The sequence below is a fragment of the Papilio xuthus genome, unplaced genomic scaffold, assembly GCF_000836235.2.
Source record: "Papilio xuthus unplaced genomic scaffold, Pxut_1.1 DF826933.1, whole genome shotgun sequence".
Classification (NCBI taxonomy): Eukaryota; Metazoa; Arthropoda; class Insecta; order Lepidoptera; family Papilionidae; genus Papilio; species Papilio xuthus.
In genome coordinates, this window is record NW_013531716.1 from 2,973,354 (window position 1) to 2,998,899 (window position 25,546).

The following is a 25,546-nucleotide window of genomic DNA, read 5'->3' on the forward strand; positions in this document are numbered from 1 at the left end:
AATAGAGCCTGGGATAGGAATACGATGAGCACATAGTTGACTTTTGGTGGACTTCTAACTTACCTAAATCTGTGCATCCAAAAACACAGTAACGTCGTCTTTGGCGAAAAGACATTGTAATAAAAATTAAAACCTAGAAATATAGCTAATAAAAATAACTGAAAATATATTTTCTTGAATTTTCAGTTATGTCAAATCCTGCCACCTGTCGCTGACTAAATATAACTAAATAGTGTTTACCATTATATAAAAGGTGGCGCCACTTTCCATACAAACCGTCCTTCTTCTAAGTTTCCACCCCCTGCTTAACACAAAATTTTATAAATGTCACTGTCACTTTAGTTGAAACAGTGATGGACGGCAAAATCTTTAGTGATCTATGGTTTTGCTTCCGAGTGGTGTGTTTTGGTTTTACTTTTCTATCAACGCTCTTGAACAACGTATAAAGTCTTGACTTTGAAGAAACGGACTAGGTAAAAAGCTACCGCAGTTTACCAAAAAGTAAAGTATAGATTGCAATTGTGAACATTTATATCATACTGATAATTATTTCTTTAAAAACACAATCAACTCAAAAATTTATAGATATGCCGAAACGATCACACAAGTAGAATGACAAAGGAATGGGCGAGCTTGACAGGTCGTGTCTTTTAAAAAGTCAAAGTACGATAAAAATTATTACCCTATGTCTATGAATAGAAATGTGTTCTGCAAAGAGTATATAAAGAGTATATGGTGTTCTGTGTGGTTCTGCAAGGTTCTGTAAGTTAGGTTCTGTTATGAATCAATGTCTAATATCTATGGAAAGTATCTTTGTTTTATAGTTGTCTGTGGAATCTATTTCTATTAAAATATTGAGTTAATAAGTTAAATGTTATTGAAAAATTCTTAGAGAACATTAGAGAGTTCCTTCCTAAATAAATACTGATAGGTATAGTACAATTTCATGATATCTAAATACCACTTTGGTATTCAGAATGTCTGAAACATACGGTTAGTATATTTTCTTGTACTTTTTACTTCGTCTTATGTAGCTGGTAAATCTTATTTCTTTCAACTTGTTTCAGAATATTTGTTCAAATTCTTAGTGATAGGCAGTGCTGGAACAGGAAAGTCAAGCCTTCTCAATAATTTTATAGGAAATAAATGTAAGTAAATAATTTACTTCTTGATCATGCTGAAGCCAGTAATGTTTTGGCATAAAGTTTACATATACATAACACTAAAGCTAATACACAAAATATTTTTTATAATTCAAAAATTTAATTTTACCAGTAAGATGATGATCTATGAATCTTTTGTATTTTTAGTTAAAGAAGACAGATGCCATACCATTGGTGTTGAATTTGGATCTAAAATAGTTAACATTGGGGGAAAATCAACGAAGTTACAAATATGGGACACAGCAGGACAAGAAAGATTTCGATCTGTTACACGATCATATTATCGTGGAGCAGCTGGTGCTTTGCTAGTGTATGACATTAGTTCCAGAGACTCATTCAATGCTCTCGCTAACTGGCTCCGAGATGCACGGACATTAGCAAGTCCAAATATAGTAATATTGCTTGTTGGTAACAAGAAAGATATTGAAGAATCTCGTGAAGTAACATTCTCAGAAGCTAGTCAATTTGCCCAGGAAAATGGTTAGTTGTTTACATAAAAAAATTATATGCAAATGCTTTTTAATTATTAAATTAATGACAATACTTTTAATTACAGAGTTAATGTTCCTAGAAACAAGTGCTAAAACAGGGGAGAATGTAGAAGAGGCTTTTTTAAAATGCTCAAAAACCATTCTGGCTAAAATAGAAACTGGTGAATTGGATCCGGAAAGAATAGGTTCTGGTATACAGTATGGTACTGGAACATCAAAAAGATTGTCTCCACCCAAGAGGCCTGTCAGAGCTCCATCGGATTGTGCTTGTCGTGTTTAACTTTCTAGATCTCTTATTTTTTACCCTCCTTTTGTGATAGGCATTTGCATGGCCACAGTGAAGTGTAAATGACACTATTTGAATGCAACTTAGTATTTGTGCAGTGACGACTTGTCCAGATTATACTTATATCTTGTTTAAATTGTAAAAAAAAATTATATGAAAAAGTGATTTCAACTCAAAAGTTTAGAAATTTTTTGGAACTTACCAGCTGGTGTAAAATATGCAGTTTATTTATGAATTACTGATTTTAGCCTTTGGATAAGAACTGTATATGTAAGATGTGTAGATTCATAGTTATTTTGTTATGATTAAAATTTGTTTTAACATCTTATCCCAGAATCTCTTTCAAAAAGATCTCTCTCAAATAATTTCACTTCTTACACAACATGAATTTAAGGAACAATTTTTGTTTATGTTTTTGTTCTTGATTATATTTAGGATAATTTTTATTATGCTGAATGTTAGGTTAAGTTAGCATATAAGCTAGTGACCACAGGCATATATAATATGCACCTTAAATGACTGTAAATGATTTACAATTATATATTTAAGTATGTATTTGTAATCTCATAGAATACACAATAAATCCTAAGAATAATTATAATTTCATGCTTTGCATATGCACGGTTGGTTAATAAATTAGTTAAACAAAGACAATTATCTTTCTATTCATCATCATTATCTCTTCCTAAGTATTGGAGCAGTGGGCGTCCAGTCACCTGCTCGCCCGAACTAATGGTACTATCAGATAAGCCAAAAAATCCAGTTTGCTCTACTACACAATATTTATCTTACTTTTCACAAATATTGTAAACGCGAACGTTTGGATGGATGTTTGTTTGAGAGTATCTTCAGAACAGCTGAACGGATGTCAGTGAAAATTGGCATACATGTAAAATAAAGTCTGGAAGAACACATAGGCTACTAAGTTTTTTTTCTGGGCGACCACTTCAGGAACAATCTAGAATCGTACTGATGGTCCATCTGTCTCACACATGTGTATTCTTAATATAGTCTTATCTGGGTTCTAGGGTTAATAACAATATACTAAGTTATTGAAGTAAATAAAGTTAAAAGAATCTCATTTTTGTTAACCGGTGTTTATTGTTTGTAAAAATTTGAGCAAAAACAAAAAGATAAAATATTTCCATTTGTACATACAAGAAATAAATTTCAGAATAAGTACCATATTTGTAAGATCTTAAATAATAACACTATGAATTTAATAAGATAGGAACAGACATGCCGATGCAACGATACTTCAAACCTAGTTGCTTTATACATAAATTAGTAGTAATAGTTATTTTTTTAGTTCGTTATGTCCATTCCTAACTATGATTTACAAATACAATGTAAAATACAGTGTAAAATTTATTGAATTAAGTTCGATACAACAATTTTATTATTTTAACTAAAAATTTAATTCTCCTTGTTATATTCTTAAACAAAATTTGGTCTGGATTCCTGCCACAATGATTTCGTTACATAGGTTTATATAGTATGTAACTGTTTATCCACAAAACAACACCGTATAATTAAACGCAAAACTGTTCGTTATATAAACGCAACATTAATGAATACAAGTTACTTAACATAAAATGCACCTAATTTATATAACTAGGAACTATAATGGATGTTATTGACATACAGCCAAGTTATACGCTAGGGCAAAAAACTATTGCATAAATTTAGAAAAAAAATCAATCGCCAGTAGCATTTAATATTATTCTCGTACTAAGAATAATGATTATGGCAGAATACAATTAAGATTTACGTCAGAAACGAATTAAAAAAAAGAAAATCCAAAACATAAACAATTCTACAATATGTCCTAGTTCTATCACAGTAAAAACATTAAAACACGCACTTAAGTCTCCTAAAAAAATCAATTCGATTACAAACATTGTTGAAAACAAGTCGATAATTAAATTGATTACCTTAATTAATACAACTAATTAAAATTAAGTTTAATAGAATCCTGACAATCAAAATTTATAATTACGTACAGTTTTATTCGCGATTTAATGATCCTTACGTGGAATGATCGAAATAATGAAGCTAATGAGTGCACTCGGGCAGGTGACGACGCCGTGGCTGAGATTCTCGTGTATTGCTACCGGTACGTGTAGATAACGTCGTGAACATGTTATATCCGACTTAAGGTACCAGACAATGACATATTATATACCGACACAAATTATCTCGTAATAAATTTTGCAATTAGAGACACTTGTGTTCATACAGACATTCGATGTTTACACTGATCATGGGTTTCCGAACCCAAAATTTCCGTTTAAAACATATGTTGTATACTGCTATCTCAGTGTTTTCAAAGATGATGATATAATTTATTCAGAGATTTTGATATCAGAAACCCATGGTGAGTGTATCATGCCTTAGTCTAATCGTCATTTTAGTAACTTTTGTAATTTCTATTTTATCACTTCTAATATAGATTTTACTTTAATTCGATGATTAATTTTTTTTTTCATAAGATGTGATTGAATTTAAAATCAGTTCATACTTAAGTCGGATTTAACTGCACATATATAACTTTTCGAGAATAATAACTATTATATAAAAAGTGTATATCACGCATATAAATAAAAACTATTCAAAAGTGTTACAAATTTCATTGATTCCATTTTATATCGAGTACTTTATAATTTCTAATATAAACTACAATATTTCTCTTCACGACATTTAAATTGTAACATAAAATAATACAACACAATAATATTATTATTCACTGAAAACAAAATAGCCTGGGATTTTCTGCGTGCCGGCAAAGATAACTGACAATTTTTTTTATATTTATTTTTGCTTTTTAATTTACTGGGAAATAAAGTTCGTTTTATTGAATTATGTTTTAAAATCAGTCTTCAAATACTAAATCGAAAAGTGTGTACATCATTTTTTGATTTACTAAAAGAAGTTTAAGCAAGGAAATATAAGTACGTATGGATATTAAGTGAAATATAATATAGATAAGGGTTTTTCTGCCGTTCTTATGTTATTCTTCAATTTGAAATATACAATTAAAAAAAGATGTCATCCATTATAATAAAAATCGTATTTTCTATAAAATATTTTACATTTTAATTTAGTATGCATTATTGTATTTAAGTAACGGGATATGAAAATTATAATTTAAACGAAAATATGTATAATTTTATTAGTCATATCTAAATTGCTTATTAACAAATCATGTGACATCTAGTCACAGTCTCACCGACATCTAAGCAAGCACACAGTTAAAATAACTAAATAACTAATATCTTACTAAATAATTTTGTAACAACACGCTCTGGGGCCTGTACGAGATATCTCGCGATCACTGCAAATACTACGAAGTACTACAAATATTCCACTGAAGCCGACGTATTCTCAACCTAATTACGATGGATTTAAAAACCTTATTCCCTTTTATTATTTCAAACAATCTAGTGCCTTTACAAGTTGCTAAAGCGATAGCAACTGACAATTTTGAATTTAGCCTTTAAATTACACATTTGAATGATTGTTGTACAGAAAAATGGTTCTTTTCATTTAATATCTATATCATAAAGAATGAATTTGTCGAATAAATAATTCTCTATTAATCTATGATAAATCACTCCTAGTAGCTCGCCTGCGCCGATCATTTTACCTTTCACTGATGAAATACTACTCAGAACACAAGGATATTCAGAATTACTTAACGAAAAATATACGCTACAAAAAAAGTTCGGAAAAATTAAAACAACCCATATAAGACTCGAACATAAAATACTTCAAAATATAATCATTCTTATATAACATCGTTTTAATAATCTGGTATTTATATATCAGGCAGTTGTGTCATGCGTCAGATCCGGCTCTGAACGCAAAAGGCCAGTGATTCCGCGCAATTTCGCAATAAAAATATACAAAATATAATCTACGTAGGCACAATGTTAGGGCATGTGTTCGATCTGGTATGGTATGGTGGTGGTGGCGGGTGATGAATGGCGGCTGGTGGATGGTAAGTGATGAGGTTACGCGACGCCGAGGCTCTGGCGGCAGGCGACGGCGGCGACCAGCGCGGCGCCGCGACCGCTACCGTCTTCTGACAACATCAAGTCGAACTGGAACAAATTACATTTTTTACTATAGAAAACAATACGTAATATTTAAAAAAAATACAACAGACTGCGAAGTTAGACGATTTCATAGCGAACTTCGAAAATGTATGGAACTGACGCGCGACAATCATTATTGTCAGTTTTATACATTATTGAAGTTCGCTATGGAATCGCCTCGAAGCGTATGCATTTTGTCTAACCCCGCTGTTATGTCAATCTGGAGTAAAATACGAATGGTATAACTTGGCAATCTCGAAAAAGGAAACAGTTTAGGTAAAAAGAGATCAAAATACTATTGAAGATGGCAAAATTACTAAAACTATCACGTAAAATTTCCACAACCTCGATGAATAGATGTAATATAGAGATAATCCGAATGCGAAACAAGTTGTAAAGCAATACATTATAAAAGGTTTTGGGGAAGAAGGAAGTTGTAAAGGTTTTTTTTTCTCATTTAAAACATTTCCCTGTACCTGATATGTTATTCAAGGTTTATGCACACACGTTCAATATCCTTCCGTCAGCAGAAATAATCAAACAGTACCCTCGGAGAATTTTTTACAGAAAATCGACATTTTTAATGGTCAAATGACCAATACATTTCGTTTCAAGTAACATTTTGATTTTCGTTATAACATTATTTCCTATATAGTTAAATGCATCAATACAAAGTTTTTGGTATTTTCACAGAAATGTGTATGGAATATTAAATAAGCCTCGATAACATTCAGTTGGGGCATTGTACTTCGCTCTGAGGGTCAAGGATCAAATTCCAGTTACCTCGTAGTAGTTTCCTTTATTCGGTTTAACAAATGTGATAAGATAGTTATTATATGAGATAGTTATATGTAAAGGTCACGGACGAACATACGTGAGTATTTAGCCGTGTTTATATATCAGTTTAAAGGTACGGATGTAACATCACATTGAAGTAATAGTAAACAACGTAAAAAAGATTTGACGATTGATCTTAGACTATTTAACAAAAAACTATAGTGTAGAAACGATTAAAAATTAAATCTGTTTTTAATAATAATTACGTGATTCTTTTTAGAAATGATCTTACCATAAAAATTCTGTTTTCTTCTTTTGTACGTTACCGGATTTAAAAAAAGAATAAAAAACATAATAGTCAATGTTCATATGGTTATGACATTGGTTGGTTAGGATCAAATTCCAATTAGATAAACTCCCGCAAGTTAAAAGTCAATTTGCTATAACTATAGATATAAAATAATATGAAAATCGGACAACCAGGAGCGAAGCAACAAATATTATAAAAAAAACATAAAGACGAATTGAGAACCTCCTTTTTGAAGTCGGATAAAAACAGAAGAAAAAATTACAAAGGCTAGACTAAATAAATTCGAACTTTAATCACATAGATTGATATGAACAAAATAAACTCACTTTTACCATCTAATAATATAATATTATTAGAAGAATAGACAATCTATTATACTGGAATTACTAAAGGTCAGTACAATCTTCTCGTTTATTAAATGAAAAAAAAAATGATATGTACGAAACACGATTGTCGTATTACGTCATGGAGGTGTGTACCAAAAGGTTGACGGATCTGATTTTCAATAATAATACTTATTATATTGTTATTAAGTGATAAATTTACTTGGTCTCTGTTATACATTATCAAATGAACATTGAACTCATTGTTTATTGTAAGGGGGCTCGTCTTCGATACATTTATCAACAACGATAACATGTTTAAGGCAAATATAAATGTGTATTATAATATGTATTGTTATCTCATGTTTCTTAGAAAGAATGAGGGTGATGACGATATGTTTTGCTAGTGGAAACATGAGTTTTTAATATGTAAGGCGCTGTACTTATTTTTATATGAACCGCAATGTTCATAGTGAATTAATTAATTATGTATATTACGGTTGATCTAGAGATATGTTGACTAGAATTTGAGTTTGTCTTGTTCGTGTTATTCATGTCATATTTGTTGACTGCGAAGCCGGTTCTAAGCACATTTAAAAGTAAACTGACTGCTTTATTCAGCAATGCGGATATATTTTCTATGAAATTTTAATCTCTTATTATCATAATATGTAGATATTTTAGTGCACTTTAATGACATGAAGTGTTTGATAATACCACATACAATATGGATTTATTTCAGGATAATTAAATTGTTAAGAGAGTACGTTAGCCCAAAATGTCATTATGTTTAAAAATAGGGTATTGACAGACAGACGGACAACAAAGTGATCCTATAAGGTTCCGTTTTTTTCCTTTCGAGTTACGGAACCCTAATAAGAGTAATGACCGCATGCATTACACAGAGAGAGACATTTGTATTAACACATGAGAGTGTAAGGGAAGAGGTGTAGTGTGGTGCGGGCGACTCACGTGTATGCCGGGGCTGACGAGCTGCGCGATCTTGTCGCACATGAGCGTGTGGAAGTGCGGGTGGAAGCGGTAGACGGAGCCGTCGATGCCGACAGTGACGCGCGGCTCCTTCATCTTGTTGAGCAGCGTGGCGATGCCGGCGGACACGAGGTGAGCCGCGCGCCGCGACACGCTCTCGCACACGTGCCGCACGCCCGCCATGTCCGCTTCCGTCGCGTGCGACAGACCTACACACATACATACATATCTTACTAATATTATAAAATCTAATGTTTGGATGGATAGACGTTTGTATGAAAAGATTTGCACGGTGCTTGGATTTCGCTGAAATTTGGCACAGACGTAGAAAATAGTGGGTGAACATATAGGCGACAATTTCTTTTTAATACTACGCGAGTGGAGTCTTCTTTCTTGCTTGAGGTTGCTTTAATATTTCATTTTAAGTAGTAGTTAAGTGGATTAAGTTTGTTGGTAAACATTACGTGACGCATTATTTGAAATAATTGACACAATTTTTATAAGTGTGTTTGAATTTCTTAATCAAATACACATCCAATGATGCAAACAAATTACAACGTATTTATTTTTTATTCCATTAATCAATTTAGTAATAATAATTGAGATATCATCAACTTTTAATTGACCTCTATAAATGTTTTGCTAATGAAAAGTAAATATTTTGGTAAGCAGTTGTTTTGTTTGAATGAATGAAATGTGGACGTGATTATTAAAAATTTTATGTTTTTCAATACGAGTAGTTTTAACGTAAATCCAGTTTAAACTGGACCATATCCGGATTTTTTAAATTGCATTGTGATAATTTGCTTCTTATATGAAGGTCGTTTGAATGTTTTGTATAACAAGATTCAAAATTTATAACCTGGTGAGCTGCGAGCGTTTACCGTGGGTGGCAAGAATGGATGCCTTTTACGCCAATATCGAGCCGTCGTAAAATTTGATTGATACTATACACGTCGAAACTATGTTTTTCATTTCAAAATTATAGATTTCCTTACAAGTATGATGTAATAAAGTGCGTATGACATTACGTTCAAAGTGTTATATAACAATATCGATTGTATAGTTGATTGCGTTTCGACACAAATTCAGTGTAACGTTACGTACAAATCAACAATTACGTCAGTAACTCTTGTAGTGCGTTATAATTTTTTTTTCGATTTATTAATTATTAACAGTTGACTTGTTCCGGGCGGAAATTAAGAAAAAAATAGTATAATAATAAATATAGCTTTTGTCACTCTTGGATACAATAGTTACGGAGCCTATACAAACAATTAAATCTTTAAACCTTTAGTTATCTCTTACCTAGTTCTTCGAGTACTTCCATACAGCTAGTATAGTCTCCCAACTTGTCGGATTCAATTTCCGAGACATATTTAGTGTAGAAGCTGCCTCTCTCGAACAGCATATCTGAGCCTTGTCCTCCGAACAACAGGCCCATGCGTGTGAACTTCACCAGCGCCAATCTGACCAGCTCGCCCATGTACATTCCAGATATCATCTTCTCTTGTCTGTAACAATATCATTAATCATTTTTAATTCTTATCGTAAACTGATAATTGCCATTTTAAAAATCTTATCTTAAACACCACTTCGCATTAACTGTCATGTTTTTTGATTAATCTACTAATTTTTATGGTTCTGTAGCTCATATGAAAAAAACGGAACCCTTATAGGATCCCTTTGTTGCCCGTCCGTCTGTCTGTCAAGACCCTTTTTCTCAAAAACGCGTGTAACTATCAAGCTGGAATTTATATCAAATACTCAGTACTGCGGTCGCTTATTTTTTTTAATTTTGTGGTTTGTTGAAAAACTGTATTTTACCTCTATAGTTATAGTAGAGCTTTGTAATAAATGTCGAAAGAAAAAAAAACAAACTTCTAAACTTTTTAGGCTATATTATGTATTTTTATCAGAAATTAATTAAGAAGGTCATATACTCAGACGGCCTTCAAAGCTGATAAAGTTTAGTATTTTTATATTTTTTTTACAAATTATTTAAGGAAATTTATGCTTTTGGATCATTTGGCACAATAGCCTAATATTTGATAAAAACATATCAAGATGTTTATGAATCACGTCAAAATATATATAAAACATTTTCCAATTGCTATGCTGCAGAGGAGAGGACGCATAGAATGAAAATATTTTACCTTCCTATGCGTCACTTCCATGGCAATAACCTCCCTAATAAACCACCCTGTAAGTTTTAAAGTAGCAGTAAGGAATTATTTATTATTTTATAAGTAACTAGTGTAAGAATTTTATGATTTTAATAAAGAATCCAAAAGTGTCTGGCCACAACATGCCAGGGGGAGCAGCAGGGCGGCATAGCACCGCCCCAAAAAAAAAATAACCTACCGTGCCCATCCATTTTAAAATAAGGCCTACGACACCCAGTGATCAGACGAAATGCGGAATTACTTCCACTTGACACCTGTATAGTGCGGTTGTAGTATTATACTGGTCCAGACGGCTTTTTTTGTTTAAAATATATTATCTCTCTACCAGTGTCATGTTGTTTGTCAGTTTAAGTGATTTGTTTCATTGTAATAATCAGTACTATTGTAGACATTCGCAATGGCGTGAATTACGATAAGCAATCTTATCGACGGCGAATTCTTGCTAAGATGACGCACTAAATGATGAAATACATCGTACAATCATGATAATATGACATGACAATGCAGTAAATTATAAAAACCTAAATTTGACAATAAAAAATGTAGGTAGACAAATTCGCGGGAAACAGTGTTGTGCGACAATCGTGATATTTGGATCGATATGTAAAAACTAACTTTTGTAACAAAATTTACAAATCTAATACAAAATATTTAAACAATATAGCATTCCAAATAAACGCCTTAACACACAAACATTACTTTCCATATATTGTCGCCATTATATTTACAATTTCATATTTTCAATATATTGAAATTTTCACTAAACTGTCACATATTGTGACATGTGATATAATCATTTGAAAAAATATGTTAACTATTAGATAATGAACACATGAAAATTTAAAGAGAGGACATCTTTTGAAATATACGAGTTTTAACATAAAATATGCGTCGTATTTATTTATAAGCAGACTAGCTGTTGCCTGTAACTTAATCTGCGCGTAAAAAAAAATAAGTAGCCTAAATATTCTTCTATACTATGCTTTACATGTGTGTCAAATTTCGTCAAGATCCGGAGATACCTTTTAACAAACACCCATTCATCCAAACATTTATAATATTAGTAAGATGTGTGTATGGGACTTACATTTGTTTTCCTGGGTTAATGGAGTTGACATCCACGTCTCTGTCGAACTCGGTGCGTACGAAGTCAAGTGTTCCATCGTCACCGAATGCACCCCATTCTGTGTTAATAAGAAGATCTGGTTTGCCCGGCTCGCCGTCAAACAATTCGCAATTTTCCGTCTTCTCTACATAGCACGCGTTACTTCCAGTACCTATTTATAAAATAAACTATATTCTCTCTAAACAAAAATAAACTCTAAATAAACGATATTTCTAGTCTATGGTGACACTTTTCTTCGCATACATTTTTTTTTCAAGATGGCAACTAAGCAAGCGGACAAATGATCGCTAAATGACCTTGACAATAAATATCTGTTTTAAATTTAAAAAAAATATCAGCTTCTCAGAGATATTTGCTGGGATTCTTGGAGGAGTTAAAATAATTGTTAATAAAATTTAGTAACATGCAAAAAATTTAAAATTATGAAATGTTTTAAATGCAGTGAATACACAATACAATGGTGATAAATATTTATCTATACTTATGTTTATATAAATGTACGTTTACAAAAAAAACTTACAGCAAAGATAGTTTTATTTATATAATAATTATCACAAGTCGTAAATAATTACTATAATAATTATTTTAAATTATGTAGTCATATTATTTGTAGCATCTATATACTATAAAATTAATATAGAAATTAATATAAGTTAAATAAAAAAATTGTTGACTTCTTTTGTTGTTCTTTTTTAAAGACACAATTCAAACAAAAATGATTCCTACGTCTATTAAAATAAGGCCTACACTAATGAAAATACATATACAAACATAGGAATGTGCGATTTAAATGTTATGTAATGAATTAGAAGAAATTCTTAAATGTTATCACACAACTCGCATGAGCAAACGAAAGATTAGTATGGACAAGCAAATAAAAGAATAAAGCAAAACCGACATAGATTATTATAGACAAGCGAAGCACAAAATACACCAAAACCGACATAGAATTATATAGTAAACCGACATAATCAATTATAAACCTACCAACAATGAGTCCTATTTTGCAGTTGTGATTTTTCCACGCACAAGACATCAATGTGCCAGTTGTGTCATTGAGGATAGCGCATATATCGATCTGTACGTCCTACAAGAGTGAGAAAACATGCGGTTTTAATAAGAAATAGTCGTCATTCCAGTCCCTACGATATGATATACCCGCGATATGTTGATGATGATTATAGAGGATTTCAATATAAAAACATATCATGTTCAGAAAACTTACGAGAAATTAGATTTGTATCTGGCAACACCAAAAAATACTATTAAATTTATTTAATTAAATATAATTTTGCAACATTTCATCACGCGATAATAAAAAAAATACGACATATGGTTCTTTTAACAATTTTCTCTATACGTCGAATTGATTAAGATTACATCAAAGTTTATAACGAAAAAAAAAACGATACAAATATTTCAAGGTTAGAATCGTAAAACCAGTTCGATATTTAAATTTACCAGAAACAAAAGAGATTTATTACATTTTTTTAAACATGATATGCTTTAATTGAAAATATATTATTGAAAGCCTCTATTGGCTCTCATATCGGCTCCAAATAACATGCCTTATGCTAAGAGAGAGCGGTTATCATCGTCAACTCACCGATTATAATTCCTATGCGACAATAGGGGTCCTTATGTGCGCACGACATAAGAGCCCCGCTTGCATCGTTAAGAATGCCCGTCACGGACAACGAAAGGTCCTGTAAAAATTCTGACCCCCTTATTTCCAAAATTTTCTAATTGTATATCAATACAATACAAAAAAATATTTGTAATAATTATCAGAGGTATTCCATTTCGTACATATCAAAACTTTTGCAATCCGAATTTAAAAAAAAATGTAATCAACATCACCCGGCGCTTGATTTGGCACGTTGGACAGAAGAATACCCTACATTCTTGCGTGCTAAATCAAATGACGGATATAAGGGAAATTAAACATCTTCACGGTTCGGAACATCGCAAAAGTACACCAAATGGGGGAGGAGCACTCGAGGTGCCAAAAATATTGAGGCGACTACTACATCCGTTATTAACACTTTCAATGCCACTAGGATTTTACGTTGATGGCACTGAATGTACAAAAGCTAATGTTACATACCCCTCGTCTCGCTATGGCGTCTTTAAGGCCTTGGACAACATCTTCGCCGACCACACCGCTGCAGGAGAAACCTTTGGTCCAACGCTGAAGGATGCCCTTAGTGAGACCCAGCTGTTTTAGCGGGAAGCTGAATGTGAAACCAAGGGCTAGACGTTCCTCGTACACGTTGTGTTCCTTTAAAAAAATACAGCAATTAAAAATGCTAAATTTTTATGATAAATCTGCCTTTAAATTTTCTACGTCTTGTTCTTTAGGGTCCACTATAAATTACGTCATACATCATGGGGGTGGGAGGTGTCAAAAAATCATGAAATCCATGTGACGTAAATATTAAACAATAATTATTTATATTTAAATCTCTTGTATTACAAAGTATGCAAAATAATATTGAGTGTTACCTTCATGAAATTAGCCAGACATTCGGCGATATGATCGAACAGCGCCACACCAGTGCCGGTCATTATGTGGCTGGGAATGGCGTAAATCTTCGACTGCATATCGAAATGGTTCTCTCCAAGATTTATAATTAACACTCTAAAATTTGTACCTCCTAAATCTAACGCCAAAAATTTACCTCTTTCTGAAAATAAACATACATAGTTAAATAAAAATATATTAATTAAGTGTGACCCTTTTTTATGCCTAAAAAAAGGGTCTTGACAAACAGACGGACGAACAACAAAGTGATCCTATAAGTGTTCCGTTTTTTTCATATTAGGTACTGAACCCTAACTAGTGTATTATTTAAATATGTTTATCAAGTAATTACTTAAGTTTACAGAATTTATAGGTTGTAAATGGGCCTACAAAAGTTTCAGTTTGAAGGTGTGAGAAAGTATAAACTGATTTACGATATTGCTTTTAGTTAAAATAAATACAATTGAATAGCAAAAAACGTATTAAGGTAAATTTACCTCCTAAAACGCGTCATTACTCATCATTTTAATGACACAGCAACAGTTTATGTAAAGACATGCTCAAGCGTATAATTTTTTTATCATTTTTTGTACTCTCATCATTACGTATCTCTTGGCAAATTTTTTTTTGAAAATTTTAGAAGGAATTGCTTAATTTAGCAAACAAAAATAGCAATTTTATTAAAAATTAATGTTAGCGTGGATTTCCACTGTCGAAACACATGTATAAAACATTTTTATTTCTGTTTTTCATTGAAAATGTGACATGACAATATGAGTTTTGGCAGTGGATACCCTGATAACAAATTACAATCCGAAAATTTACAAGTCTAATGAGTCCTTGAAATTTGCTAAAAAAAGAAACATTAATATACTAACGTGCATTACGATAAAGAGATAATGTAATATTTATTTGGTCTCAATTTTCAAGTAGGCCTCGACGGGCAGGAAGTCATAAACATTTCCGAGGCCGTCGTGAAATTATATTCCTTGGCTTATAAGATATAATAATTACCTTTGCCATTTGGTAAATCTTGTATATATGTTATCCAACATTTGACGATAGATGTGGCGTGGCTGTCTTTTCCCAGTCCTTTGAGCAGGTCGTTGTGTAGTCTGCTCATTATCTCCCTGATCTGCTTATCCGTCAGGTGAAAGACCTCGCATTCTTCGCGGATCTGTGCCATCAAAAAAATAGATAAATTAATGGTTTATAGTAATAGCTTTATAAACTTATAACAAACTGTATGGATAGAATTACGATAAAAAATAATTCAAGGTTTAGTAAAATTGTACCTACTTAAAGACATCACTTTCTTTATGTTTTTGTCCGTATTAATTTAGAAATGTTTTATTATTTAATGAAAATCGTATTAATATAAAATCGCCACTTTAAACATCTAGTAAAAGTCCTTACTTTTAACAGTAAAAGATTTTGTTTTCGTAATGTTAATTAAATTGAAATTCTTGCTACAGTATACGGCATGTTAATTCAATTGACCCAAAAATATGTAAACTTTAGTCATAAAAAGCAAAAAGTATTTGGATAAAATTGTTTGGGGAGCCGACCATTGATTTACAATTACAAAGATATCAAATATATTATAGTATGCGAAAGTCAAGGCGGTCCAAACAAATGCAATTTCCTTACCCACAAACTAGGTATAGCGTAGCGGGCAAATCGTCTATTATCGCGAACGAGTTCTGAAGGTCAAAGCGGTCATTACTAACTCTCTACTATACATTGCTTATGGTTGCTTTCCCATCAATACAAAACCGGCAAACACTTTAAGAAAAAATTATGTAACACTGTATTATGCAGTACTCACCTGTGGTAAGTTATTAACGGCCATACCCATTTTAATTATTGGATTAAAAAAATTATACCGGATTAATATACACTACACGTTTTGTCGTCTACAACGCGAGTACGACTAACCGAATCAACTATAAAATGAGGAATACGAATAAAGCGGCGTTGACCGTCGCACTCGAACGTGTTTCAAACTGAACTGACTAACGCGCACGTTTCATTCATGATAATAAACTGTTGTCATCCCTTTCGTGTGCACCGACAACGTATGTGCAAGAGTAGTGTAGCTAGTTGTCTAACTTAAATAACGGAAAATATATTAAACTATTATCCGTCTAACGTTTCTATTTACCTTTCTAATAAGAATGTATTCAGTATTTTAAGGTGTTGTCGATGCAAATTTTTGATTTTGGGGTTTAGTAAGCGATGGCGTATATCAGTTGCATATCTGTATTTCCTCAGGCGCGCCTCTTGGTGTATGGATGTGATTGGCTGACGCGTGGGCTTGTTCCTGACGTCAGCAGAATTCCTCGAGTCGACGTTTTCTATATTTACAATTGCATCAGTGTGGGACCAAATAATTATGTACCGATTTCTGACTTTAAAATGTTTTATCAACACGAACCTATATATTTGATAGTTTCTAGTAGAAATGATCCGAAGAGACGACTGTTTTAGAATGAGAAATCTATTGACTCAATGGTTAACTATGTAGGTTAGTACTAAAAATCGATGTTTTCATATTAATTAGTTAGGTTAAAAAGAGTAAACAACATTTAACATAGTTACGGTAAATGTGAACAGGAAAGTTTTAATTACGTAAAACATTGACCTCTAGTAGTACTATTTGTAGGTAACGCGCAGGCGCAGGCTACTCGGTATGCACTGTGTACGAGCAACCAGTCAAACCATACTGAGTTAGACAGGATGCAATGACCTGTGACGTCAAGGCCGACGATGTCATTTTATTCCAAGAACCGATGCAGTAGTCTACATTATTAACTTACTTGTCTTAAATAAATAAATTTGTATCTTTTCCTCCAAAAGATAAGTTTTTATCCAAGTGATTCCGAAGCAGGAAAATATTTAAACCGACTTCGAATAGACAGAGGTTCTTAATAATTAATCCGAATGTTTTTTTTTTGTTTTTTATTTTCGCTCGTATGTGTCTGTATGTAAATCTGTTCTAGTGAGCTATCACAGACAGTTTTATTAAATTTGAAATTATTCAAAGACCTGAGAGGCCTACAGTTTTACATGTAACATGATGGATCTTTTGTAGACACTTGTACAAAAGATTTTTGTCTAAAATCCAGATAGTGATTTTGAATTAAAATGTAAAAGACGCAAAACTTATTGCAAGTAGGTAAATTTCCTATTGAATTCTAATCATTTATTGCGCAATAACAGGAAAACTTTCTTTGATAAAGTTTATGGTTTGTATCGATAGAAACCTGTATTTGTGAATCATAAAAGGCGATATGTAAAGTTTTATTTTCGTACAACTCGTGCGGAGGATAAACGCACTTCAGAACACTTTCTTGGCATTGTTCCTTGTACGTCTTGTTTATTTTCGTTCGTCTCGTGATGGCGACGCGATGTTTAAAAATCAAAACATCCACAATATTACTATTGAAAATCTATTACTTTATCATATTAAAATGTAATTTTTGTATTTAATATCCACGGTATTGTGGAATCGCACTGTTACTTGAATACAGAGATGTCCAAACATTTTTAAAATATTACTTTCGATTAACCTATTATGTGGGTGATTATTATTACTGACCGTTTTACATTCTCAATCTTTAAGACGAAATTGTTTTAAAATATACACCTACAAATGTTTTTGTTAGCAGCCTTAAATCATCTACAGCAGGAAAACGTATACTTATTAATGGGGAATGGGAAATATCACAATTATCCTGACTCAAGAACCTACGATAGTAGTTCGGTAGTAGTCTCAAGCGAATGCGCTTTTCAGATGCGGTGTCAAGATTGTAAGTTGCTTAATGATCGCCACGCATCGAAAGAAGATGAAGACGGAGAAGATGAAGATGAAGAAAAATGCATAATGAATATAAGCACTTTCGCAGACCTGCATAGATCCTAAATGTGACCAGTGTATTTTTGTTAGATGCAGAGTTATGCAAGTACCTTACAATATAATGTCTCTGCTTTCCCTTCTTCGTCATAGTTGAGTTTATTTTAACTAAATACAATCCGTATTCTAATTGTTACAATGTTTAGTTATTTGCATAGGCTGAATTTTATGTCTCTAACAAAACAGATATTAAGAATGATAGCAGACATTCCCAAAATCTGTACGTAGCAGACAGTTTTATCGCACTACTTTAAGTTCGAGTATATAGATAAAAACGGCGAATCGCTTTTTAGATATCGTTATTTGCGTGCATTCACTGATAAATCGCTATCTCAAAAGGCAATCAATTAGAAACTTTCCATTGCAATTGCTAAAAAGATAGGATTAATATATAAGACTATGCATGCATATTATCTCTTGTTTTTTTATAAAAAAAATATTATCTTTTATGAAAAATGAACCAGATATTGTTGTAATATTTAAGACTGGTAATGTCACATTAACTGAGGGTTTCTGAGACGAAAATCCCCGTTTAAAAATTATTATCTCAAACATGTCAAAGATGACAGGTGACAATTCTTTGATACAGTGTTGCAAGTTTGTATCATAAGCATTTTATATACTCTTTGTCATAAGTGATATGTAAATATTATAAAAAATAATAAATATATCGTGCACCAGACCTTTACGCTTTACAACTTATTTAAATACTAGTTATACATGGATAAAGTCATGTATTTTGAATTAATTTCCGTTGGTAAATACGTGGTTGTCAAATTATCAAATCGTTTAAATTACTGGTTATATCCAGTATAATAATGTGTTATCGTTTATGACACAACGAATTAAATTAAGACGAGTTTAAACTTCAAAATGTCAATTTTAAACTTTTCGACATTGTTTTGATTTTAAATGCCATTCTATTAATATTAACTAATTTAACGTTTTCGTTAATTTAATAAAGGCCGTGTAACATCCTAATCAGGATTAAATTGCACAACAATGTAATCAAAGCTAGGTTCATTTTTTTCAGGATTAAAAAAAAAACGATCTACCTACATGCTGTTCAATAAATCTTTGGTTGAACTTTTATGATAACATTGTAACCCTAAGGATTTCAACACAAGTAACTATAAGCTTTCATAAATCAATCTCACATTGTGCCATTTCATTCAAGAAGCATGCTTTAGCTTTATAGATAAAAAATGGAGGTGGGTACTTTACAAACAAGGTGCTCAATCACCAATGTTTAATTTTAATTGCATTAAAATGGTTCGTAATTGTAAAGTCAGTATTTATATATAAATTCAGTCAATCATTGATCGGACCGGTCTAATTACATTATACAAGTTAGCGTATGATTCAAGGTAGCAGACATAATGTGTATGGATTTACACCTTTGTGTCAATTACTACATTTATAACATTATTGAGAAATATAACTTGCTTCTATTGGAAATTTTTCGTATGCTAGTTTTAACAAATATTTGAGATTATGATACTCACGATGTCCCTCGCTTGACGCATATCGATTCGTCTTGTTAGTCGCGACGATCGAGATAAAAGATGATGAACAAGTAGCGTTGGCGTCCACAGGGTGCTGTCATAAATTCCACCGGGCACAGAGACACGGCCGATATCCGTGTTCGCACGAATACCGGTATATCCGAGACCGTTTGCTCGTGCACAAGTGAAAGGAACCGATTAACGTGCGACGCGGCGTCGGTCGGACACTTGCACGGCGAGCACAGGGTCACCTTGAGACGACGCGGTCGCGGCGCATGTGCACCACACCCTCCGCTCCGGCCGCGCTATCCGCGCCCCTCGCACCCCGGCGCCCGCACGGCCCCGCACGCCGTGTGACGTCACGCCCGGCCCCCGAATCGAACCGGCGGCGCGGCGCGTTCTTGCCGTTCACGTGATGCCCTTCACGCAATCCACGTTCAAATAACGCAACAGCTGTGAATGCCTTATGAAATGCACCGATTGGAATTTATCCTTACTTTCGAAAATATTTTTAATTTTTGAAGCACAGTCGGTGTATCTAAATTTAGAAGTCCCAAGCAATTCATGATCTCAACTTATTCTGATTTCTACCTATGATATCGTTATTACTAAAGATTATGTGTGTAAGGTAGTGTTAATAAGAGTTTTCTTGTCGTAGGAATTGGTGAAATTGCGCCTGTATAGTATAGTGCATGCGAAAATGCAATGTAAAAGTTTGTTTTTTGTCTTTAAATTCTGCTTAGGTTGAATGGATCAAAAGTTCAATAGGAATAGGCATTATGTCCTAATTTCTTATGTTTTCAACTAAAGTTTCTTTTCTTATTTAGGATAGAAAACCAAAAGTATTGAGTAAATTTGAATTCAGTCATTAAATTGATAAGACAGACGCGGGTTTCTGAGAAAAGGTTATATACAACTAAAAGTTTATATGTATTTGGAATAGGCTAGGTGAGGTGTGTCACTGCCTGCCGACGTGCCTCCGAACATGTATTGTGATGCATGATACCAAACACGTGTACAGTCTCCAAATATTATATGACTTGCTTAATATACGTGCTTTCATTTAATTCAAGTATTGCTTTACACTAAGATAATACCGAGACTTAAATCAATATTGTTGTCACATTTAATGATTTTAACCTTGTTTTATACATAGTTATTATTGTAAAAACCGGTTTTGATGCTAAATCATTTTTTTTCCTTTAATCCAATAAGCAGTAAAATAGTTTTATTTTATTTAAAAGCAATACCAAAGGAAAGTATAAGTTACTTTTTAGTTTCTTTTCTCATATTTTGCTATTTTTGTCCGATAAAGCGATAAAAACATAGAAAGCTGCTTTCTACTGAATTCTTGTACGACTAGACAGTCCTGATATGGGCTGCAGTAATCAATTTAACTTAGTTATCGAAGCCATATCAATAGAACTGAGATATCGAAACCACATTTATGTTTTTTCATGAAGCGTCAGACATTTTACTTGTCGAATTCTAAAAAGAAATCTATTCCAAATTGTTGGAAAAACGCAAATTTTACCAATGAATTTGTTTGATAAGCTATTCATCAATCATTTTTTTGCGTAGGCAAATTACAAATGTGCGAAGTTCACCATTTTTGGTGATTTAAATTGCGGAGTGGTTTTATTGGTACAATTTTATACTTCGCATCGGCACAAATGCAAATTTGATCGTTATCAAATTCGGAGTTTATTAGTTCGAGGTATTATTGATTACACTATTAGTACCAATAATATAAATCCTATCATAAAGAAATAAATAACAATTACTCATCGATGTCGTATTCGGGGCTTTATAAAGTGCTTAATTCTTTTACTAATGGAAATGTTTTAAATAATGATAAAATTAATCGGATATTTCTATTTCAATAAACATACATCAACGATGGCCATTCTGAATTGTATTTTGATTATAACCTTCTTTGAGGTTATAAAGATTAAGTGATACAATAGCAAAAAAATCATTCAATTCTACCCAATATTACTTTTTATCTTGAAAAAAAGTATTCTTAAGTATTTTTAAATGTAAATATCCACAATACAATAACAAAGAAACCAAAACTACGGTGCACTATTGATTCTGGACAGATTTTTGACAGATTATTTTTAATTTACAGATTAAACATTGGTTATATTGCGTGCAATATTGAATATACTTATAGAGGATAGTGTGTAAGAACCTGTCAGGAACGATATCGACCTTGTTAACGGTTACTACAAAAATATATACCTCATAGTACATGAGTCATTTGGGTTTATATGCATAAAATAACTTGTCCCGCAAACTGTACTGATTGTTATTGACGTAAGTACACAAGTGTCTTAATATTTAAATTGTCCTGTATATCCAATTGTCTATCCACTTCAATAAATTCTGAGAACTCATTAGTCGTGCGTTTTCAGTGTGTGCAACTGTGTGTATAACTGCGTATGCAACTAGCAATATTATATGTAAACTGATATGTGCATTCTATGAATGAGATCATCTTAATCAATTTTTTTCTTTTTAATCTTTTATTGTAATGGACGCAATATATTCTCCTTCTTGTATATGTTATCAACATAAAAATCTGTATTTTGTGGCCATTTTTTTAATTGTGTAAGACAGTAGCAAAGAGGATTATATCATAAAAAATATTTTTTCAATCTTACTCTATCGAAAAAACAAACCTGACAATACGCTTTTTTTACATATGTTTAAGCACTGGAAACCCACAACACGTGTAATATTAGAACTAGCCTCGTTCGAAGTAAAATAAATAATTTCGTGTACTCCGAGTGCATTCAACTTTGATGACACATGCTTTTGCATGTGATAAATTTATTGTATTTTAAACTTGTGGTATCCCGCGGCTTCGTCAGTGTGGAATTAAAAAAATAGGCTAAGTTACTTTCGCATATATTAGACGCCTTGTGGTAATAGCCCCGTCAAAATCGGTTTAGCTGTTTGGGAGATTACCTAGACAGACTTTTGGACTTTCGTTATAAACAACGCAAATACATTTCTTTCACGTTTTTCAATACTTCATACAAACATTCCAATTTTATAATTGTATAGATTACGTTTTATTTAATTTATTTAATATAATGTTTACCTGATGCTAACACACTTCTTTACGAGCACGTGATTTTTTCTACATAGAGGGATCACGTGTCAATCAAGGTAAAAAAAAAATAGTAGATGAATGAATCATGAAATTATTTATTGTTAATTTATTAACTTACATTTATTTTGTTTGCAAAGATTTTAACGACAATAATTTATCTATTTACGGAACGAGACTTTAGTTTTGGCAATGGTTTTATTTTTTTATTACGTTTTAAAAAACATTCTGTATTATGCTCAATGCATTTTCCCGCCTGTTTTTTCAAATTTAAATTATACCATGAATATTTACCAATCATTGATACAAATTTATTAACATCTTAACTTTTTCACAGTTTTCTCAGTAGTCTCTTCCGGACACTTTTGACAAAAAAATCATAATTGAAGTTAAGCTCTTTTAATCTACATATTTGTAAAGTAATATACCGAATGAGCAGACTATATTAAACGCCTCGAAACAACACAATTTCCTCAAGCTAGCTGGGGATTTACGGCTCTAGTTTACACGTGCGTAATGCTTATTGATGTAAATACGAAGTAGGGTAGTAGTACCATAATATTATATATGAAAAAAAAACTATAAAAAAGAAAAACAATTATTGAATTTTGTAATCTTCAAATGTATTTATTCTGCGAAGTAATAAAAAAATTAAATGATAACAGATGTAAAATGTCAGTTGCAAGGGAAGCCTGATTACCAGCTTTTACAATAGTAGAAATTTACAAAGTTTGTGGAAAATGACATAGGCAAGCAATGAAGACACCACAACAACCTTGTAATATAGGTATTTTGTATGAGAAATTGCCGGTAATTTATAAAGCAATGAAAAACTTAAAAACCCACAGATAACTAATGTTTAAAATATCAAGCCGTATTCAAGAACGTTACTTATAACGAAAAACAAACAAAATGGTTTTGTCACATCAAAACTTCCCGCCTCTTTTGACAATTTTTTCATACCTTCGGATGGAGTGATGTCTTTGAACGAGGTTGCATGCATTTCAAACTAGGACAAAACCAAGAGAGGCTAACCGTGCTGCCACCCTATAAAAAAGTTTACTCGGTAGTTTTTAATTTGTTACATCTTACTAATCTTACTTCTAACTAATATTATAAATGCGCGTGTTTAGATAGATGGATAGATGAATGTTTGTTTGAAGATAACTCCAGAACAGCTGGATGGATCTTGCTGGTATTTGGCATAGATGTAGAACATAATCTGGAAGAACACATAGACTGTTAATAAAGTTTTAGTTAGTTTTTTTTTTAATTCCGGGCGGACAGAGTCGCGGGCGACAGTTTGTTATCATTATAACATTGGCGAGTCCGCGTGTCTGTGTGCTTGTTTTGTTTTATAGAATACGTAGAAACTACGTGTCGTGTGTTACTTATTATCTGTAATTATCATAAGAATGATATTTATTAAGTTTTCTTGTTGTAGTTTTTTTATTTAATTTAGATAGTAGAAATAATTGAAACTTGTGGTTTATGTTATAAAGCATCCTATATTAATTTGATTTTGATTAATTAAAATAAGTGGCGATTAACACAAATTTTAATAAAAAAGTTTACTAGATTTTAAGAAATTTAAATTGCCCTTAGTATAATATAATTATAGCCCGTCTAAAAAATTTACATGTCACTTTATTTTCGTACAAGTGTTATTAAATATTACTGGATAATACAATTTTTTATTATTCTATTTATTATATATGTATTTATGTTAAACAGCTATCAGCTATTTTCTTATATAGAGGTCATTGTCAAGATACATCTTACATAACTTATATGCAAAGAAAAACAAACGGCTTGAAGAAAACATATTACATAACGTAATGACGTTATTAGAATTGTGTGCATTAGAGTATAACTGAGAGTTGCCACTGTCAAAAAAATGTATAATACAAAATCATATTTCACCTTTGTTTTCTCAAAGAGAATAATCCCCTGTATTGACAATATGTTTTTGTTTTTAATTTAATCAGTGTAAAGCCACAATTTTAATGTAAATATTTACCTTGCTATTAACCAATTCCTTTGGCATGTTGCTGCGAAGATGCGTCGACTGAAGCACTGAGTGTCACAAACAACAAAGAAATGTCCTCGATATTAAGCCACCACGTCTTTTCTATGAATTGCCCACAATAAAATCCTTTATCTGTGCTGTTACCACAATATAATCTTTATCTAAATTAAGACCGGAATTGCCGCTATGGCCACGTTCATATCAAGAATTATAATTGTAATGTTATCCTTCAGATGTTATTATATAAAGAGGTTTTATAACAATAATATTCACTTTTACGATGCGATAATGACGTTTTGTTCGCATGAGGTGGTCTATCATAAACTGAAAGAGAACTTTATTCGTTAGGTAACAACACGCAGCGGACGCTTTGGCTCAACCGCTATGCAACATTGGATGACACCCAACTATTCAAGTATACTGAAAGGTGCAATTTAAAAAAAAACTTCAATTACTAACAATAATATAAAAAAACTTAAGAAAGCTAATAATTTGTTGTTTCATCAGAAAATATAAAATTGAAATTTATTTTAATCACGTTAATAAAATAATCCCGTGCCTTAAAAAGGGGAAAGACATTAGGCCTTTTTATTATTAAAAAAAAACTGGGGAGAAAACTATTTAATAATTCACATCTTACCGCGACAAGATATCAAAAAACTTGTAACTCAGCGCGCGACTTGACTTATAATAAATAGGAAATAG

General features: G+C 32.1%; 3 protein-coding genes across 7 annotated transcripts in view; 2 read left to right on the plus strand and 1 right to left on the minus strand.

The window, feature by feature from the left end:
• The window catches only part of HPS1 (Hermansky-Pudlak syndrome 1 protein), an 8,992-nt gene extending 8,763 nt beyond the window's left edge, over positions 1–229 (plus strand). Inside the window, exon 10 of the mRNA XM_013317686.1 lies at positions 187–229. Within this exon, the coding sequence (XP_013173140.1) occupies positions 187–229 (43 nt within the window). The remainder of the gene's footprint in view (positions 1–186) is intronic.
• A 587-nt stretch (positions 230–816) lies between these two features.
• On the plus strand, positions 817–2,760 carry Rab4 (RAS oncogene family member Rab4). Its single transcript, XM_013317743.1, has 4 exons — positions 817–993; positions 1,068–1,148; positions 1,311–1,643; positions 1,720–2,760. Exons 1-4 carry the CDS (start codon positions 978–980, stop codon positions 1,932–1,934), a joined length of 645 nt encoding a protein of 214 aa, XP_013173197.1. The 5' UTR covers positions 817–977; the 3' UTR covers positions 1,935–2,760.
• Positions 2,761–5,373: 2,613 nt separating this feature from the next.
• On the minus strand, positions 5,374–25,168 carry Hex-A (Hexokinase A). Of its 5 annotated transcripts, none has more exons than XM_013317948.1 (10): positions 24,833–25,168; positions 23,776–23,859; positions 15,288–15,450; positions 14,255–14,436; positions 13,857–14,030; positions 12,737–12,836; positions 11,711–11,900; positions 9,746–9,951; positions 8,420–8,646; positions 5,374–6,043 (listed from the first exon to the last, which is right to left on the minus strand). In XM_013317948.1, exons 1-10 carry the CDS (start codon positions 24,857–24,859, stop codon positions 5,954–5,956), a joined length of 1,443 nt encoding a protein of 480 aa, XP_013173402.1. In that variant the 5' UTR covers positions 24,860–25,168; the 3' UTR covers positions 5,374–5,953. The 5 variants fall into 5 exon arrangements, with proteins under 5 accessions (XP_013173402.1, XP_013173403.1, XP_013173406.1 ...); XM_013317949.1 differs by lacking the exon at positions 12,737–12,836 and adding an exon at positions 13,356–13,455 and having other exon boundaries at positions 24,833–25,165; XM_013317952.1 differs by lacking the exon at positions 23,776–23,859 and having other exon boundaries at positions 24,833–25,165.
• Positions 25,169–25,546: the final 378 nt, after the last annotated feature.

What these genes read in the sequence shown, in the direction of transcription:
- Rab4 (XM_013317743.1), top strand. An exon ending in TAATTTTATAGGAAATAAAT is followed by an intron (nt 1,149 to 1,310) that starts GTAAGTAAATAA and finishes TTGTATTTTTAG; the next exon opens with TTAAAGAAGACAGATGCCAT. An exon ending in TCAATTTGCCCAGGAAAATG is followed by an intron (nt 1,644 to 1,719) that starts GTTAGTTGTTTA and finishes TTTTAATTACAG; the next exon opens with AGTTAATGTTCCTAGAAACA.
- Hex-A (XM_013317948.1), bottom strand. Translation starts at nt 24,859, where the DNA reads ATGCCAAAGGAATTGGTTAATAGCAAG. An exon ending in AGATTTACCAAATGGCAAAG is followed by an intron (nt 14,437 to 15,287) that starts GTAATTATTATA and finishes GTTTATTTTCAG; the next exon opens with AAAGAGGTAAATTTTTGGCG. An exon ending in CAAAATAGGACTCATTGTTG is followed by an intron (nt 11,901 to 12,736) that starts GTAGGTTTATAA and finishes TTTTATAAATAG; the next exon opens with GTACTGGAAGTAACGCGTGC.